This window comes from Pteropus medius, unplaced genomic scaffold (assembly GCF_902729225.1).
Source record: "Pteropus medius unplaced genomic scaffold, Ma_sr-lr_union100, whole genome shotgun sequence".
In the NCBI taxonomy this organism is placed as follows: Eukaryota; Metazoa; Chordata; class Mammalia; order Chiroptera; family Pteropodidae; genus Pteropus; species Pteropus medius.
The window spans coordinates 2,276,545-2,293,862 of record NW_024346692.1 but is presented as its reverse complement, the minus strand read 5'-3'; the positions used below and the strand labels follow the sequence as shown (position 1 = coordinate 2,293,862).

General features: G+C 39.2%; 1 protein-coding gene and 1 pseudogene across 1 annotated transcript in view; both read left to right on the top strand.

The window, feature by feature from the left end:
- GUCY2C (guanylate cyclase 2C) overlaps window positions 1–5,280 on the top strand; it is a 59,074-nt gene extending 53,794 nt beyond the window's left edge. The window contains 4 exon segments of the mRNA XM_039876416.1: window positions 1,050–1,148; window positions 1,744–1,838; window positions 3,471–3,547; window positions 4,632–5,280. Coding sequence (XP_039732350.1) covers window positions 1,050–1,148; window positions 1,744–1,838; window positions 3,471–3,547; window positions 4,632–4,806 — 446 coding nt within the window. The 3' untranslated portion in view covers window positions 4,807–5,280.
- Window positions 5,281–8,184: 2,904 nt separating this feature from the next.
- On the top strand, window positions 8,185–8,303 carry LOC120613788 (uncharacterized; annotated as a pseudogene).
- The last annotated feature ends 9,015 nt before the right edge of the window (window positions 8,304–17,318 follow it).

Here is a 17,318-nt window from a genome sequence, read left to right as displayed (position 1 = left end):
TCCTAGCTTTTTTACTCTATTTTTAAAATGAAAAGTCACTTGTGATTAGACCTAAGGCACAGATCAGATATCTTCTGATCAAGTAGCTACTGCTACTGTCTTCCCTTCTGTAGGTTTTTTTCTGCTTTTGATTGATTGTTTGTGTGTGTGTGTGTGTGTGTTTCTTTTTCGTTTATTTTGTATTGTTTTGCATTGAACCTAACAGGGAAGGGTTCAGCGCTCGGGGAAACATCCGGTATTTTGATTTTTTTCGGTGTTCGTAAACACAAAGTATTCGTAGAATAAATCTATAAAGACACTCATATAGATCAAAACCCCATAAGCTAATTGGAAAATCAATAGTTACCTCTCTCCAAAACCTGGCTTTCCAGTTTGCTGAGTTAATCTTTAACTTCTAAAATCTGCAACTCCTTGCATTCAGTCATTCTACACAAATACTTGATTAAACCACCTTTTCTCCCTACCTAATATGCCATTAGGCATATTTACCTTGACTTTGTTCCTCCCCCATCCCATTGCATTCAAAGGTGCATGAAATGCTCAGGGAAGATTATGTCAAGTGCTTGTCTCCTGGGCCTTCCATCATCATGCCACCAATCCCAGAAATGCTACTCTGCCTTAAACAAAAATTAAATAAAACAAACTTAGGCCACTGACACTTCGAGTCACTGGCCATCCAGAAGTTCAGAGCTCGGGGCTGTGTGGCTCATCATAGTAAGCAAGCGGTGGGATGGTCTTCATCCTTCCTGAGAGCTTCTATTTAGAATATTAGGGATGACTTCCCACCTTTGCGGCCCAGATCTCTGATGCTTTCTTGTTTTGTGCAAATGTTCTTTTCTGTGCGAGAGCAACTTACTTTCTGAAAGCATGCATTGAATAATGATGCTTCCCTCACTGAATACTTTAAAGCAGAGCTCACTTTTAACACCCTCGGATGCTTCTCCATAAAGTAAAGCATTCAGCCTCATGACCCTGAGAAGAGGCTGACCCACCTTAACTCCTCTCTGCGATTTCTGTTGCCTCCACTTTCTGCTTTCTGCCTGTTGCAGGTCCCTGTGCTGCTGGAGTTGTAGGGATCAAGATGCCTCGTTATTGCCTATTTGGAGATACCGTCAACACAGCCTCTAGAATGGAATCCACTGGCCTCCGTAAGAAGGGAGATCGTCTTTCTTAGAGAACAAAGATTCTGCCTTCCAAAGAGGGAATTGTAGGGTAAAATGCACAATAAGTGCCAGTGAGGTGAAGAATGACCCTTCACATTGACTGAACATGAGCCTGTGGCAGTTCAGTCCTTGCTACATTTGTTTTTGTTGTTGCCGTTTACTGATAATTATTTTGTTCTTCCCTTTGGCTCTGTTTTAGACTATTTTTATTGGTTTTGGTTCATTTGCAATGCATTCAGGCATGTTCTACCTGGAATAGTCATGAAATTTAGCATAGATCCATGTAAGTTAAAAAAAAATTCAGTGGACTAGGTATGGAGCATACACCTCAGATCACTTTCTTATTTCTCTTTTATTCCCAATCCTGAGAATTGGTTTTAGTAAAGAAAAATATAAGTATTTGTTGTGCACAAAAAAAACCCCTATATTGATTATATTTTTAAGTGTTCTTTCAATACTAAAATATCTAAGCTGTCAAGAACACCTGAAATAAATGTCGTGAATCAAGGAGAAACAAATGCGGCCATAGAATAGATTTCAAAATAGACAAGACTTTCATTGATCTATTTTGCATTTCCAGCCTTGAGAATTCATGCGAGTGGCTCCACAATAGCCATCCTGAAGAGGACCGAGTGCCAGTTCCTGTATGAAGTGAGAGGGGAAACGTACTTAAAGGTAAGGGCTCCACAGAGACAGTACCCAGAAAAAGCACTCGGCAGCTCCCGTGGGCCACCAGTGGTCAGTAATATTAAGGAGCATGAGATGAAGGATTCTTTTCTGTACCTTCTACACTGATCACTTGCTATCCTACGATGATCACCCGCTCTCCCCTGCAGGAGAAGCCACCACTAAAGAATGTGAAGAACTCAGAACTTTACTTCAAAGAGACCTTTTGGTATTTTGAATTATGACCACTATGTTATAAAATGCTGCCACCATTTTTTCCACATGTATCCAGATTTTGCCCCCAATTCCTCCATATCCAAGAGCTTCAATCTGGTTCAGGACTAACTTAAGTCAGAGTCCCCATCTCTTTACATCCTTGCTCTTACTGCAAGATGCTGCCACTCTCTAAGGCCACCTCTCTTGCCAGTTGCTTTATCATTCTAAAGCTCCGGACCAGAAAATCGTGAGGAATGGCCCTAGACTTCTGACTCAGCATCGTCTGAGTACTTGTTAAAATGCAGATGCCTAGACTCTCCACCAGCCTTACTGACTCAGACTCTCTGTGGGTGTAGATCAGGATCTAGAGTTTTGACAAGTACGCAAAGTGATTTTGATGCTCACTGAAGTTGGAGAATCACTGCCCTAGACTCTCCATGCTGTTCTTCGCATTTAGAACAGCTGCCCTTCACAGCCACCAGATGTCTCCACTTGGCTCTCAGGCTGCTTTTCGAAGGTCATTACAATCTTTTCACAATTGATCGGAAACCAACTGTTAATCTGAAGTCAGCTGATAATCTTACTGACTGTAAGATTATCTGTCCCAGTAGCCGTAGTGCTTCTGGCCTTTACGCTGTGATTGCCACTTGGAAAAGCCCCCTTCCATGTAGCAGGGTGCTAACACCACACTTGCTTTTTCAATCCTCCATAAATACATTGTCTGCACAGAGTATTTTTCCCAAAATAGAAGTGGTTTACGAATTATTACAGTTCGAGCACAGCCAAAAAACCACGATTTTAAAAACAGCGATTTTTTTGTTTAAAAAATATGACCATCCAGTCTCCTTTTCAAATACTAGCTCTGTAGAAACAGGATTTCCAGTAAGTTTCCATTGATTTTATAGCCTCCAGACGAGCTCAGCAAATATTGCTTAATGAGTGTTTATTATGATGCACATGTGTTTATATTTTACACACTTAAGGTGGGGGAAACAGTGGCAAAGTTTTGTGACAAACTTCGTGGCAAAAAGGGCTAGAAGAAAATATGGACAATGAAAATTGGTTGGATTTGTTGGAGGAGCAGGACTGTCGATGAATTTTCTTCCTTTTGCATTTAGAGTTCTTGTAATGTTGCTATAGTGATATTTTGAAATGTCTTTTGGGGAAAAAGAAAACTCTACTTTGAAAAAAAAACATGATGTCTGGTGAATGAGAGCCTTATTTTTAAAAAGGCACTTGGAAATAGAGATTTGTCTAGAGATAATGTGACTCATATCCAGAGTGTGAGCTATACCGAAACATGGGCACTGATGAGAAACGCGCAGGTGGAAGTGTCTTGGAAAAGGACACTTGTCCCAGCAGTGGGCTAGAACTGAACTGTCTCATGGGCCTTCTTGTGTACCCGCACCTTTCTTGTCTCACTAGGGAAGAGGAACTGAAACTACCTACTGGCTGACCGGGGTCAAGGACCAGGAGTACAACCTGCCAACCCCTCCTACTGTGTAAGCTGCTGGGTGTGGTGGGGAAGTACAAGGGAGTGGAGGTTGGCTTCGTAGATTTTGCTACATACAGCCAATTTAATTATTGGCAAGTGCTTTGCCAGCGGCAATGACATTGAGTACAAGGCCAAGGACTACACACGTGAGAAGTTTAGAAATCTCCCTTCTCTGGCTGCTAGAAACTGGGCGTTTCAGGCATGCTCAGGAGAACAGTGGACAGTTGAGAGCTCATTCCTTGCATGTCTGGTACTGAGAGCAGATCATGCTAGAGGCAAAAAACGTATTTCCACCCTTGCCTACAGCTCTCTGCTGGGCCACCTGGTGAAAAGGGGACCTCCTTCAGCTCCAGGACTGTGGTTCTGGGTTTACCCATGGAGTCTGTGTTCTCCCTGAGATGAGGAAGACAAGCTTTTGGGTCTAACTGACAAGTTTCAGTTCCCCTGAAGGTGATTCAAATGATTATCCAGTTGCACATTTGTTGCTATAATCAGTCATGTGGCTGTTGCCGTGGCTTTTGCTATGATAGAGAAACCCTGTCTTGCAGACTCCTAGATCCTGGACCTCAACAGATGGCAAACCTTTAGAGATGTCAAAACAACCCAGATCTTTTCAGGTGGACGGGGAACTGGGTCCCCTACTAGGAGTGCCCCAGGCCCATTCCAAACTCTTGAAACCCTCCATCCATTCTGAATCCTCCCCAAGCAAGATCTATACTCCCAGGAATGTGTGAGACCAAGTTTTCAGGGTTGTGTTACGGGGGCCTAGCATTGTGCTTCTTTCCCCTCCTTGCATGGCATATGTAAATTCAAAAGCACTTCCAAATTCTGGCAGCATGGCGTTTCACTTTGAAATTGAAATATAATTTTTTGCTTGAAATATATTCTGCTTTTTCTACAACTACACAGAGCAGGATGACAGTCCTTTTAGCTCATCCAAGGCAAGGTTCATTTTTGTATTCTCTGGACTTCCTGTGTTTAGCACAGAAGCAGCCCTCCATAAGTATTTGGTAAACTGATTGTTCTGGAGCTAAGGAATATTTTGTATGAATTGCTGAGAAGTTCCATTTCCCCTCTCATTCACTTTCCAGGGAGAATCAACAGCGTTTGCAAGCTGAATTTTCAGATATGATTGCCAACTCTTTACAGAAAAGACAGGCTGCAGGAATAAAGAGCCGAAAACCTACACGGGTAGCTAGCTACAAAAAAGGCACTCTGGAATACATGCAATTGAACACAATAGACAAGGAGAGCACCCATTTTTAAACCTAAATGAGACCCAAGAACTCAGGTAAATGAAGTACAGCCACACTTAGGCAGCGCCTCAAGGTTCTTGAACATCTCCGTTTCCCTGAGACCTCAGTGGGACAGAAGAAGAATCAGATGCATTCTACTGAGCCTTGGCTGCCCTGTTTGTAACATTTTGAAGAAATATTATAGAACATTCTGGAAAAGTAAATTATCTTTTTCTCTGGAGCCTCATCTCAACAGTTGCTCTAGGGAACTTCAAGCTTAGAAAGAGAAATGAATGTATTATCTTGAAGTTGAGGAGATTTTGTTCTCAATTCATGTATTTTGTTTTTGTTTCGTTTCATTTATTGGCTCTTTTTTCTCTGTATTCATGATAGGATTTTTTAAATTGTCACAATTATATGTTAAGTACCTTGTCTCCATTAAATTATAATTTTTTTTTGAAGAAAATATGCTATATATTAGTTAGAAATAAAAGTTAAAAGTGTACTGAGTCTGTGTATGTGTTTCCACCTTTTCCAACCATTTTCCTGAAATGCACTAGCTGCCATCTTGTGCTCGCTTAAAAGCTGACTAAACACCCCCACACAGAAGCATGGCATGGCTAGCACTTCTGCTCAGGGCCAAGAATCTTGACGTTCAGCATCACCTGCTGCGCATAAAAGGATCTTCTGCCTAGTCCTCTACCGTGGGAGGCAAAGCCTGCGGCTCTCTCGGGTCAGGAATAAAGTCAAATTCTGTTTACCTGTAAAGTCAAATATCCCCTTCCCACCATCTGGCAGCCATCTCCTGCCCCTTTTTATGGTACCCAGTATAACTCAGTCGCTTGAAATTTCTGGAGAGATGGTGAAAGTCAATTGGTGTTGAGTAGACTAGAATCAGCAAAGGCAAGACAAGCAGTTAACACTTCTGGCACTACCCCTCAGAATGAAAACAACTACTTCAAAAACATTACTCCCCATCCAGGCCTCTGCTCCGAAAACCACTCCAGAGATTGAGAAACATGTATGTCTTCTCTATCATCTGGAAAAGCAGAAAATTGAAAACTAATAAATTATCTCCTGATATACAGGTTGAGAACTTGATATGCAGCAAGAGTCCTCATTTGGAATCTGGAGGTTTATAATCTGTGCCTCAGGCTTTTTGCATGAGGATGAGGTCGTGACGTGAAAGTTCTTGGTCATTCATTTAGTAAACATGCATTGAGCATCTCTTCTTATTCTAGGAACTGGGTTTGGTGTTGGAATTATGGAAACATGATCTTTCTGAGCTTTGAATTTTATAGAGGAGAGAGAAATGTAAAGAGATAAGTGGATTTGGGTACGAAACAACATTCTTGACAGCAGACAAACTTAGCAACTCGAAGAGCAACCAGGAAAACTCAAAATCATCTTTAATGTTAAGGGGCATTGCTAAAACAACTTCTCAACTGAAGGCTCACATTTATCTTCTATTATAGAATCTACGTGGTTGTGAAACATTTCTTGACCTTTAAACAAATGGGTGGCCTCAGCTTGTCCACTTAGCAATGCAGATATGTGATACCAGTGGAGACAGTGACGAAGAATGGGACCCATATAAGGGTCAAATTCCACACCGCTCTTTTCTGGATGTGAATTAATTAATGTCTCTAAGCTCCTGATGTTTCATTCATAAACCATGAATCATAATACCCACCTCAAGAAGTTGTTAAAAAGAATGTTTTTTAAATGAAATTTATCAAGCACTGAGGACAACATTGATTCTATAGTAGGTTCCCAACAAATAACATCTGCCTTCAACTTTTCTTCTCCCTCTGCTGGCTTAACAAATCAAAACTACAAAATTTCAATCCCAGGACTTGCATGTGCACAAAGAATACATAAGATAATTTGTTTTTAACAGCTGATTATAGAATTTTTTAAATGTACCAAAAGCAGAGGGAATGGCTAATTAAGACCTACATAGTCACTGCCTGTTTCAAGAATTATGAATGTTTTTTAACCTTGTTTCAGCTATCTTCCACCAACCTTGTTTGTTTTGCCAGATTATGTTAAAGGAAATTTCAAATATTATATCTTTCACCTATAAATCCCTCCATATATCTTTTTAACAGAAGACTTACAAGCTTTTTCTATAAATCTTTTAGGCTTTGTAGGCCAGACTGTCTCTGTTGCAACTACAGTTAGTTGACCCTTGAACAAAACAGGTTTGAACCATGCAGGTTCACTTATATGTGGATTTTTAGAAATAAATATATTGAAAAATTTTTTGGAGATTTCTTTCTTACCATGAAATAATCATATCAATTATACTAGGCTACCATAAATTAATCATATTGCTGTTTCTTCATTATTGATGCCTGAATTGTTATACCTGCAAATAAATATGAATTTCTTTTTCACATTATCTTTTTATTTTTGATGTCTAGTGTTAGTAATATATATAACATCTACAGTGTTTTGTATCATATAAGACAATATTGATATAGGTACTGACAGACAGATGATTCATCTTGTAACCAGATTATGTAAACTTACAATATCTATAAATACAGTATAGCACTATAAATGTATTTTCTCAAAAAAAGAAAGTGAGAATTTATTATCAGTAGACTTACTCTACAATAAATGTTAAATAAAGTTCTTCAGACAGAATAAATATGATACCAGAGAGAAACTTGGATCCTCACAAAGAAATGAGGCATATTGGAAATGTAATATATAAAAATATAAAGAATTTTTTTCATTTTTAATTATTTTGAAACAATTCACGTTTACCTTTTTGTTTTCAGTTTCCTGTTGGATAGTGCAAATTTAGAAAATTGTAGTTTTGTTCTGGTTTGCTTTTTGACCTTTCACCAAAGGAGATGCATAAATGCAAAAAAAAAAATACATGAAAAGATGTTCAACATTATTAGTCATTAGTAAAATGTAATTAAAGCCACAATGAGATAGCAATACATACTTATTAAAATGGCTAAAATTATAAATCTGACACTATCAAATGCTGATGAGGACACAAAGCAAATAGAACTCACACATTGTTGGCAGAAATGTAACATGGTACAGAAACTTTAGAAAATAGATTTGTCGTTTTACGGAGTTAAATATACATTTACCATAAGATCCAAGACTCTCACTCCTATGTGATTATACAAATAAAATAAAAACCATATTCACACAAATACATGTTCTTGAATGTTTTATATTAGCTTTATTCATAAGTATCAAAACTGGAAACAACTGAGATTTTTTTCAACAGGTGAAATGATAAAGGAACGCTGAAGAGCCCATACAATGAAATACTACTCAGAAATAAAAAATAAAGAATGATTGTTTTGCATGACAACATGAATGAATCTTAAGTGCAGCTCTCTAAGTGAAAGAGGCCAGACATAAAAGATTATATATTGTCTATGGCTATGCTACCCTGAACACACCCAATCTCATCCGATCTCAGAAGCTAAGTAGGGTTGGGCCTGTTTAGCACTTGGATGGGAGACTACCTAGGAATACCAAGAGCTATAGGCAATTTTAAAAAAATTATATATTATGTGATTTCCTTTACATGATATTCTAGCAATGGGAAAATTATGGGGATCGAAACCAGATCAATTGTTGCCAGTTTTGTGGAGGGAGAATTTGACTACAAAAAGATAGAACAACTGAATTTGGAGAGTGATGTCACACACTGTGTGATACTGTGGTGGCAAATACATGGCTCCATGCATTTGTCAAAACCCTAGAATGATACACCACAAAAGAAGAATTTTCTGTAAGCAGTTTTTTAAAAAGCAACCAGATGTGGAAGGAAGCCAAGATGGAATGCAGACTGTGACAAATGAATCAAACTGTATTACACAGAATGGCATGATCTCACTACAGAGGTTGGTAAAGAAAAGAGCTGACATAAGTAACTTTGGAAAATATTGTAAGGCTAAAAACAAAAGGATTGTACAAAACGTCGTAATCTAATTGAGCAGTTTTTTCCTCAGAAGAGTGTGGATTAGAATTCTGAAACTGAATACTAAGGTTCAGAGAATAAATATATACATTTTAGATATGAACAACAGGTTTCTCATTCAGAGGGGAAAAAAGTTATACATAAGCAAACAAGGAATGCTAGCATTAACCTTGAAGAGCTGGATTAGATCAGAGGTATCGTTATGAATCATGCAGATTAGATAGGTAGATAAATGATAGATAGATAGATAGATAGATAGATGATAGATAGATAGATAGATAGATGTATATGTATCTATATATTAACCTACTGATAGGACCTAGAAGTAGTGACAATAGCAATGAACACAACTGGTGTCCAGATAGTGGTTTGTAAGTACCATTCTTAACAGGAACCAGGGTTCCTTGAAGAAGTAATCGATTTCAAGGCCAGGGAAAACAAAAAAATACAAAATAAGCCTGGAGCATCGTGTTGCCAGAAAGTGAAAAAAATACACAAATGTCAAAATGACAGAAATCAGTCTAAAAGATAAAAGAGCTCAATGGTCAAAGTTGGAAAAAATTTAGCAGTAAAAAGAGAGTATTAGATTATAATTTTAAAAATAAAGTAAATATCTACGATTCCATACTGATATAAATAAATGATTAAATATAATAAGTGATGGAGAAGAGAGAACTATTCTTTGTAGGAGAATCCAATTAATAAACGTAAAAAAAAAAAAATGAAGGAAAACAAAAATGACTATGAGAACACCAGAATAATAATTGTTATAGGCAAGGTCCACCAATTAATGCTAAAATTAGTGAGTGAAAATTTAAGGAGAAATAGGATATTCACATAGTTTCAAAGAATCTCCTTTCAAATGTTGATTATTAGAGAGGAAAAGTAGTAATTTAAAGTGAAGCAGCCTCAGAAACCACCTTAGCAAGATAATTAAGGCTAATTCTACCAGTAATAAGACATATTAACATCATGTGCCCCCTGCTCTGTTGCACTGAGAGGGGTCCATCACCTGTGTGATGTTCTTTAAAATGCATAACTTCAATCTAACCATGAGAAACATCAGACAAATTCAAATTGAGAGACATTCTATAAAGTTCTAGAAAGAAAAGTTCTAGAAAGAAAATTAGAGGAAACAGTGAGACCCTAAGAGAATTAGCTTATAAGAGATTTTATCTTAGGTTGAAGAGCTAAGAAATGAAATGTTTGAAGTTACAGAGATGACCCATAGTGGCACTGATTCATTAATAATGCAAGGAGGTGAGAGAACAAAATAGAGAGTATTATGACTGAATTGAACCTAGCAGGAAGTCACATAATATCTGAGTTTATAAAACAAGAAACAATAATACAGGCGTATTGTTTTAATCCATGTTGACAACCTTCAGAAGACCTAAAGGCAGAAACAGTGGAACTAGGGGAAGAGTATAGCTCAGGTGACTTGCTTCTCATTATAAACACTAATTACATTTGTATATTTTTAACCATGTGCATTAATTACTTAAGTCATTTTTAAGAAATAATTTTTTTTCATAAAATTGGGGACTACTAGGTTTTTAACAGATTCAGACTAAAATTTCTTTAAAAATTAAATGTTGCCCATATGTACAAAATGAGACTAAATTATAGAAGGAAAAAAAAAACTCATGCAAGTTTTATTTTTAGAAATCTACCTGTTGCACAAAGTAAGTACTCCTGTCTTTCTGAGAGCTTCTTTTTAAAGATCATTTAGCCTTTGTTTTTGTAACTGAAAAAAGAAAAATCAACAAAAAAATGATGTGGGAAATTGTTTTTTTTTTTTTGTGACTGAGTTACTTTAGTTTTAATTCGATTCCCAGGTGGTAGACCAGCTGTTGGATGATGTGTTCTGAAAAGGACCTTGTTCTATTAAGTGGTGATAAGTTAACCATTCTTGAAATATAAGAATTTTCATGCCAGAATTCTCATGGAGAATGGCTTCGTATTGGTAGCAATAGCATATTGTTTTCACAATTGCTAAGAATTATACGGGATACAACTCAGGTACAGCCAAATGGAAGAGAGGCATAGAGCAAGGTAATGAGAGGGGGCAAGGGACATGCAGAGCTTTCGAGCCCTCTCCAGGTGTGCCACCCTCACAGCATTTTGATGCGTTCATCAACTCTAGAAGCTCTCGAGACCCCATGGTTTGGGGATTTTTGTGGAGATTTCCTTATGTAGTCATGATTCATTAAATTAGTAACCATTGGTCTAATCTCTGGCTCCTCCATCTCTCCAGAGAGGAGGGGTCAGAGGCAAAAGTTCTATGGCCGGTTTTTATGGTGACCAGTCCATATCCTGAGGCTATCCAGGGGCACCTAGCCTTTGGTCATCTCATTAGCATGCAAAAGACACTCTTATCATTCAGGAAATTCTCAGGGTTTTAGGAGCTCTGTGCCAGGAACAGAGGAAAGACCAAGTATATTTTTTTTATTATTCTACAGTAGACTTGCTGAAAGTGGACAGGTTGGGAATAAAATGAGGAGCCAACTCGCAGCTCCCAGAAACTGCTATTTTGAATGTGATGCTCAATATACAGCAGCTATTATTAGTAGGATAACACTATATACTTATTATTTATAATAGGTGTTGATTGGATACCTAGGGCTGTGTTTTGTGTGCTGCTCTTGAGAAGGGACATCACTTGTAAAAATTCTTAATCTTTTAGCAGGAAATGAAATGGGACATCTCTTGCAGAGTTAATCTTTTTAGTAAACCTAGTTAAGTTTTCTTTCCTTCTTCTTATGGAAAAAGGCCCTCTCCCTCAAATCCTGATAATTGCCCTGGCGAATCAGATCCTCTCTGACTATTGATAAGGGTCATCAGCTCATTGTTAAACAGAAATGGTGTTAAGCCATACAGGGCTCTTAGAGTCTGAGAGGGGAGGGGACGTTAGGCCAAAGGTCTTTTTCCTCTTTAAGAAACATATTAACCAAGGCTGTTTCCCTTTACTCACTTAATAGGTAAATCAATAATAGAAATTAATAGATATATGATTTAAATAATAAGCTTTTATCCTCTTTTCCTTGTCTAGGGACTGAGGTGGCCCTTCAGCAGGAAACCCAAGACCCCACCCTGACTGAGGCAAAAAGGGAAAAAACTCCATGAAACACCTGTTGGCAAGGACTATGGCCATTCTCAGCAGGAGGCAGATATGGAGATCTCCTTTCCCTCAACATCCATACTAATAATAAGGTGGTTCATGGCTCTTAGAAAAGAGGTAGGCAGGAAAGTTAGTTAGGGGGTTTTGGGTCTGCCTGCAAAGACACTGAGGTCATCCTATCCTAGAAGGGATCTGCCCTAATCCACCCACAATTAAGCAAGCCAGAAGGCATTTTTTAACTCACACAAAGAAACCAATAGGCACAAAATTAGGTACCAGTTTAAGCCAGTCACTCGCACCTACACAATGAAGACCCCAACTACCTTCAACTCCCCTGAGCCTCATTATACCATCGTTATAATATGATATCTATGCCCGGAAGTTCATTAATATCATTATAACAGACTGAATTCTGGGAACAAACATGCACAGAAAGCAAAATGATGAATCACTGAGTCCTGTCAATCTTAGTTGTCAATCAAGGAAGCCCACTCCTCTAAGAAAAGTAACCACCCACAGCAAATAGGGATAAAAACCTCAAAGGCTTTGTTACCAGGCCTTTCGAGCCACATTTCTCTTGCTCGGGTCCGCTTCCACTTCTGGAAGTGTACCTTCCTTTCTAATAAAACTCTTCTTTTCTACTGTATTTCAGTGTCTTGCTCAATTCTTTGTTGAGACATCAAGAACCTGGAAGATGCGCCGGGAGAGGATCCCACTCTCTGGTAACACTCTCACCCTATTAATTACCAGTGTTGTCACTGGACTGGCCCTCGTGGCTCTTATTATGATTGCAAAACACCCTTCAGCAATAATTATCAGGAAATTTTGGGAAAAAGTTTTATTATGTCAGGGAGGAACAAACTTTCCTCTACCCTCAAGGTTCTTGTGGCTGGTCATGAGACAGATTAGTAAAAAAAAAAAAATAACCAAATTTAATACATACATATGTATGGGAACCCCACATACATGAGGGAGAGACCCCCAAATTAAGAAGGTTCAGAGAAAGGAAACGTGGATATATAAGACATCCTGAGTTAGGGATGAAATAATGTGTCTTGAGGGCTTCGAACGGTCATTGCAGGATGATAAGAAGAGCAGGTGTTTATTAAATAGAAATGTCCTGCCCTATAAATAGGACAAAAGAGATTATCTCTGATAATCTCTTACTATAGGCAAGGCCTCTAATTCAAGTCTTCTTAGCTGGTTAAGGAAAGGGCCGAAGTTTCTCTTGAGCCCGAGGCTAAAGTTGCCTTTAGCTCAAAATGATTTGCATACCACAGAGGCACATCTCAAGGTGACTGTTCTGAACCACCATAATTGCAGGTCCAGGGAATTACAGGGCACACCTGGGGCCACATAGCAAGGTTACAATAAGGGGAGGGGGCGGTGGTTTGCAGCATGCAGTGAGCTCAAGCCTAAGGTTCTCTTTTTATTGGGGTCAAGGGTGAGGGTCTAAGGTTTCAGGACTCACTTTATTGGTGAACTTAAAACATAAGAGCAGAAATTTCGATTATGGGAAGAGAAAAAAACAAGTGGCCCAAAAGATCAGTTATCAAAATCAACAAAAATTTCTAAATTGAAAGAGCGTGCACCCCCCAACCTTCCAGGGGCTTGGCTCTTTAGTTTTGTGACAGCTACAGCCATTGTTGTCGGAGATGCCCCTTTTTTGAAGTGGATGCCTCAGCAATAAAGCTTAAGGCATTCACTTGCGTTAAAAAAAGAAGAAAAGCTGTCAGGGCTCACACTACAGGCTGCTTGTGACAAATAACCACAATCTTGGTGGCTTTAAAAAGAAAAAAAACAGAAATTTATTCTGTCACAGTTCTAGAGGACAGAAGTCTGAAATCAAGGTGTTTGCAGGGTCGTGCTCCCTCTGAAGTCTCTAAGGGAGATCCCTTCCTTGGCCTCTTCCAGCTTCTGGTAAATTCCATGACTCCAATCTCTGCCTCCGTGTCCATAGGGCCTTCACCACTCCTCTCCTGACATGTGGGTAGTTATTGAGCTGAAGGTAATTAAGACCCAGCAGACTCAGGAAAAGCTTTTTATCTCTCTCTTAACTGTGTAAAAGGATTTATATAGGTGCCCTGTACCAGGAAGAGAGCTATTACCTTTTATATCAGAAAGACTTGACAGGTCAAACATTTGTTTACCAAACATTTGCTCTTCTCTTCCTGTGAATTGTCTTCATCCCCTTCGAAGACCCAGACCCCTGTCCCTCTCCTTAGTTCAGGAAGGCATATAAGCCTCATTTGCCTGACTGCCTGTGAGTCTCCAATTTTATGGGGTTCCTACTATGCATGAAACTAAATTTGTTTTTTTCCTGTTACTCTCTCTTATGTCAATTTAATTCTTAGACCAGCCAAAGAACCTAGAGGGGGAAAAAGGGAAAAGTTTTCCATCTCTTCACTATCCTCTATGTTTCTCTTATAAGGACACTTGTCATTCGATTTAGGGCCCACCCAGGTAATCCATAATGATCTCTGAAGATCTTTCACTTAATTACATCTGCAATGAATCTTTTGCCAAATAAGGTCACATTCATAGGACAAACATATCTTGGGGGATCATTATTCAATCTACTACAGACACATTCTGCCCTACTATATCATCTCAAAAGGGAGGCACAGGCTTCCTCTTTTACTTTATTCATTCCCAAGGCAGAGAAGTTTAGACACAGATCTGGACAAAAGCCAATGAGGAACTAGAGCATTCTGTGGGAGACGTGAATGCAGATCCTTAGTGTTTTCTTCCTCTTCTTGACTCTGCTCCAGACTTCTGCAACCAGGAAAGCACAAGGGTAAAATCCACAGAAAAGAACCCTATTGTTGGCAGGTGGAGATAGGAACTGCTTAAGCTTTGGAGGAGTGGCAGATTAGACAGAAATTTGAGCATCTCTTGGGCACTTTATCAACATTATCTCATCAATTCCCATAGCAGTACCTCATTTTGTAACTGAAAAAAACTATGGTTCAGAGTTTCAAGCTACTTGCCATACTTATTGGTGGAAACAGGATTTGAAACCAGGTCTGCCTGGCTGCAAAGTCTCTATTCTTTCTGTCAAGCCCAGCAGGGAAATGAAATAGCATTCTCTGAAAAGGGCTATACTCAGCAGGAGTAAGAGAGAACTTCCTAACCAGAAGAGTTCTAAGACTGTGGGATAATCATCTCCCCTTTTCTGCAGACCCCACAGACGAGAAGCCTTTTCCCAACTTGTGTATTTCTCTCCGTGACTCCAGCTTCTCCTATTTTCCTTCATGTATTAAACTACATTCTAGGGACATCCTTTCATTTAATCTACAACAATCTCTGCAGTAACTATTATCTCTGCATTACAGACTCTGCAGCAATATAAAGAGCAATTTGCCTAAACTTTCATGGAAACTCAGGGCCTGTATTGAGACATAAGTTGGCTAGACCCCAAAGCCAATGATGCAGCTGAAACCTTGGGGTTATTGTTTACTCTCTCCTGTCAATACCACTCACTTGGTATTTATTCTTTAGTCATATTGGAGATATATCATTCTCATCACTGACTAGTCTAAAAGTTTCTTGCAGGCAAGACTTATACCTCCTTCATTCTTCTGTCACTCAGATACAGAAGCTTATAGAGAAAAATATCATATATATATGCATATATGTTATATATATACATGTATATGTGTGTATGTGTGTGTGTGTGTGTATATATATATATGTATATATATAGGCTGAATATTTTCTTTCTGCTCCTCAGATAAAATCTGCACCCTTCTCTCCTCGGCTCTGTATATCTAGGAATTTGGCCTTCAGCAAATAGGCTTCTTTGAGTTCTGATTACCGTCTGGGTGAGGTGAATAGAGAGGGAGGAGAGCAGGGCCAGCTTCATGGATGTACGACCTATATTGTTACATGGGGTCCCATGCTTAGAAGGGCCTTATACTTGGTTTAATGGTCTGCTGTCACTGTTTTGAAATCCTTAATGACTTTTGAACAAGGAGACCCGCGTTTTCATTTTGCATTGGGTCCCAAAATATGTAGCTAAACATAGGAACGAGTTTGGAATGTCAAGATCGCAGCTTCTGTACCCTCTCCGCAGGGCTCTCTTCCCTCACCCCTTCAGATCTAGGGGTGATCAGAGAGCCTCTGCTGTTACTACTCCTGGGGTTTTCCTACACCATTCTCACACCTTTGTTAATAATCTCTCAGACTGATTTGAGTGTACTAGCACTCTCCTGCCAGACTCCCTGATAGTAAAGAGAGAAAACAGCTTTTTTTATATATTTGGTAAGTGTTTACTGAGTACTTGCTATAAGTCAAGCACTGTTCCAGACACTGGATATACAGCAGAGAATATAAAGCACAAAATGAACAAGCAAACAAGATGGTTTTCCTGTTCTGTTGGAGTTTATATGCTGGAGGGGAAGAGAAAGTAGATATACATACAGACAGACAGACAGACAGACATGATACATCAAATAGTGATAAGAGTTATCAAGAAAATAAAGCAGAGAGAAGGGCTGGAGTGTCCTGGAGGAGTGCTAGTTTAGATAGGGTGATCAAGCGGGGCCTCTCTGGTGAGACCTGGGTAAAGTGAGGGACAAAGCTGTGTAGCTCTCTGGGGGCTGAATATACAGGCAGAGAGAATAGCAAGTGCCAATCCCTTGGTCAGTAGCTTACTTGGCATGTTAGAGAAGCACCAAGAAAGCCTCATGGCTGCAGCAAGGGTGGCACACACGGGCTGAGGGGCAGCCAAGGGTCATGCCCCTCGAAGATGTGTCATAGATTTTAAAAGGCTTTATATTCTGCGTGAGATAGGAAACCACTAGAAGGTTTTAAAGAGAAGAGTGACAGAATCTCATTTCTTGTCTTTATTCGAGGCTCTCTCTGGCTGGTGTGTGTAGTATGGGTAGTAGCAGGGCAAAAGTAGAAAGTGTGACACCATATAGGATACTCATAATGGTCCAGGGGAGAGCTGTAGCGCCTCAGCTTCGCGTGGCAGCACTGGGGGTGAGAAGTGGTCAGATTCAGGGTGTATTTTAAGGGCAACAGGTGTGTAGATGAAAGATGTCAAAGCCTGTTCTAAGGTGTTTGGCCTGCGGAATTGGATGAAAGGAATTGCAATTTACTAAGATGAGGAAGACTGAGAGAGGAGCAGTTCAAAGCCGAGGAGGAATCAATAGAGATGTTAATAGTACTTGGGAATGAAAAAGACTTTGGTCAAATCAGGGAAGGCCTTAAATTCTAGATTCATGAATTTGGCCTGTTTCTTATAAAGTTATGAAAGATCTTAGAGAATGAACCTATGATTTAGGAAGCTAAATCTACGGCATGAAAGATGAAATAAAACGGCAGACAACAAAAGCCCCTTCCATTCTAGACATCAATGAGGAGACTTTAGCAGGGATCTAGGCATGATAAGACATGTATCTAGTATGATAACATTGAGAATTTGAGAATCCAAATAAAGAATCAACAGAATTTG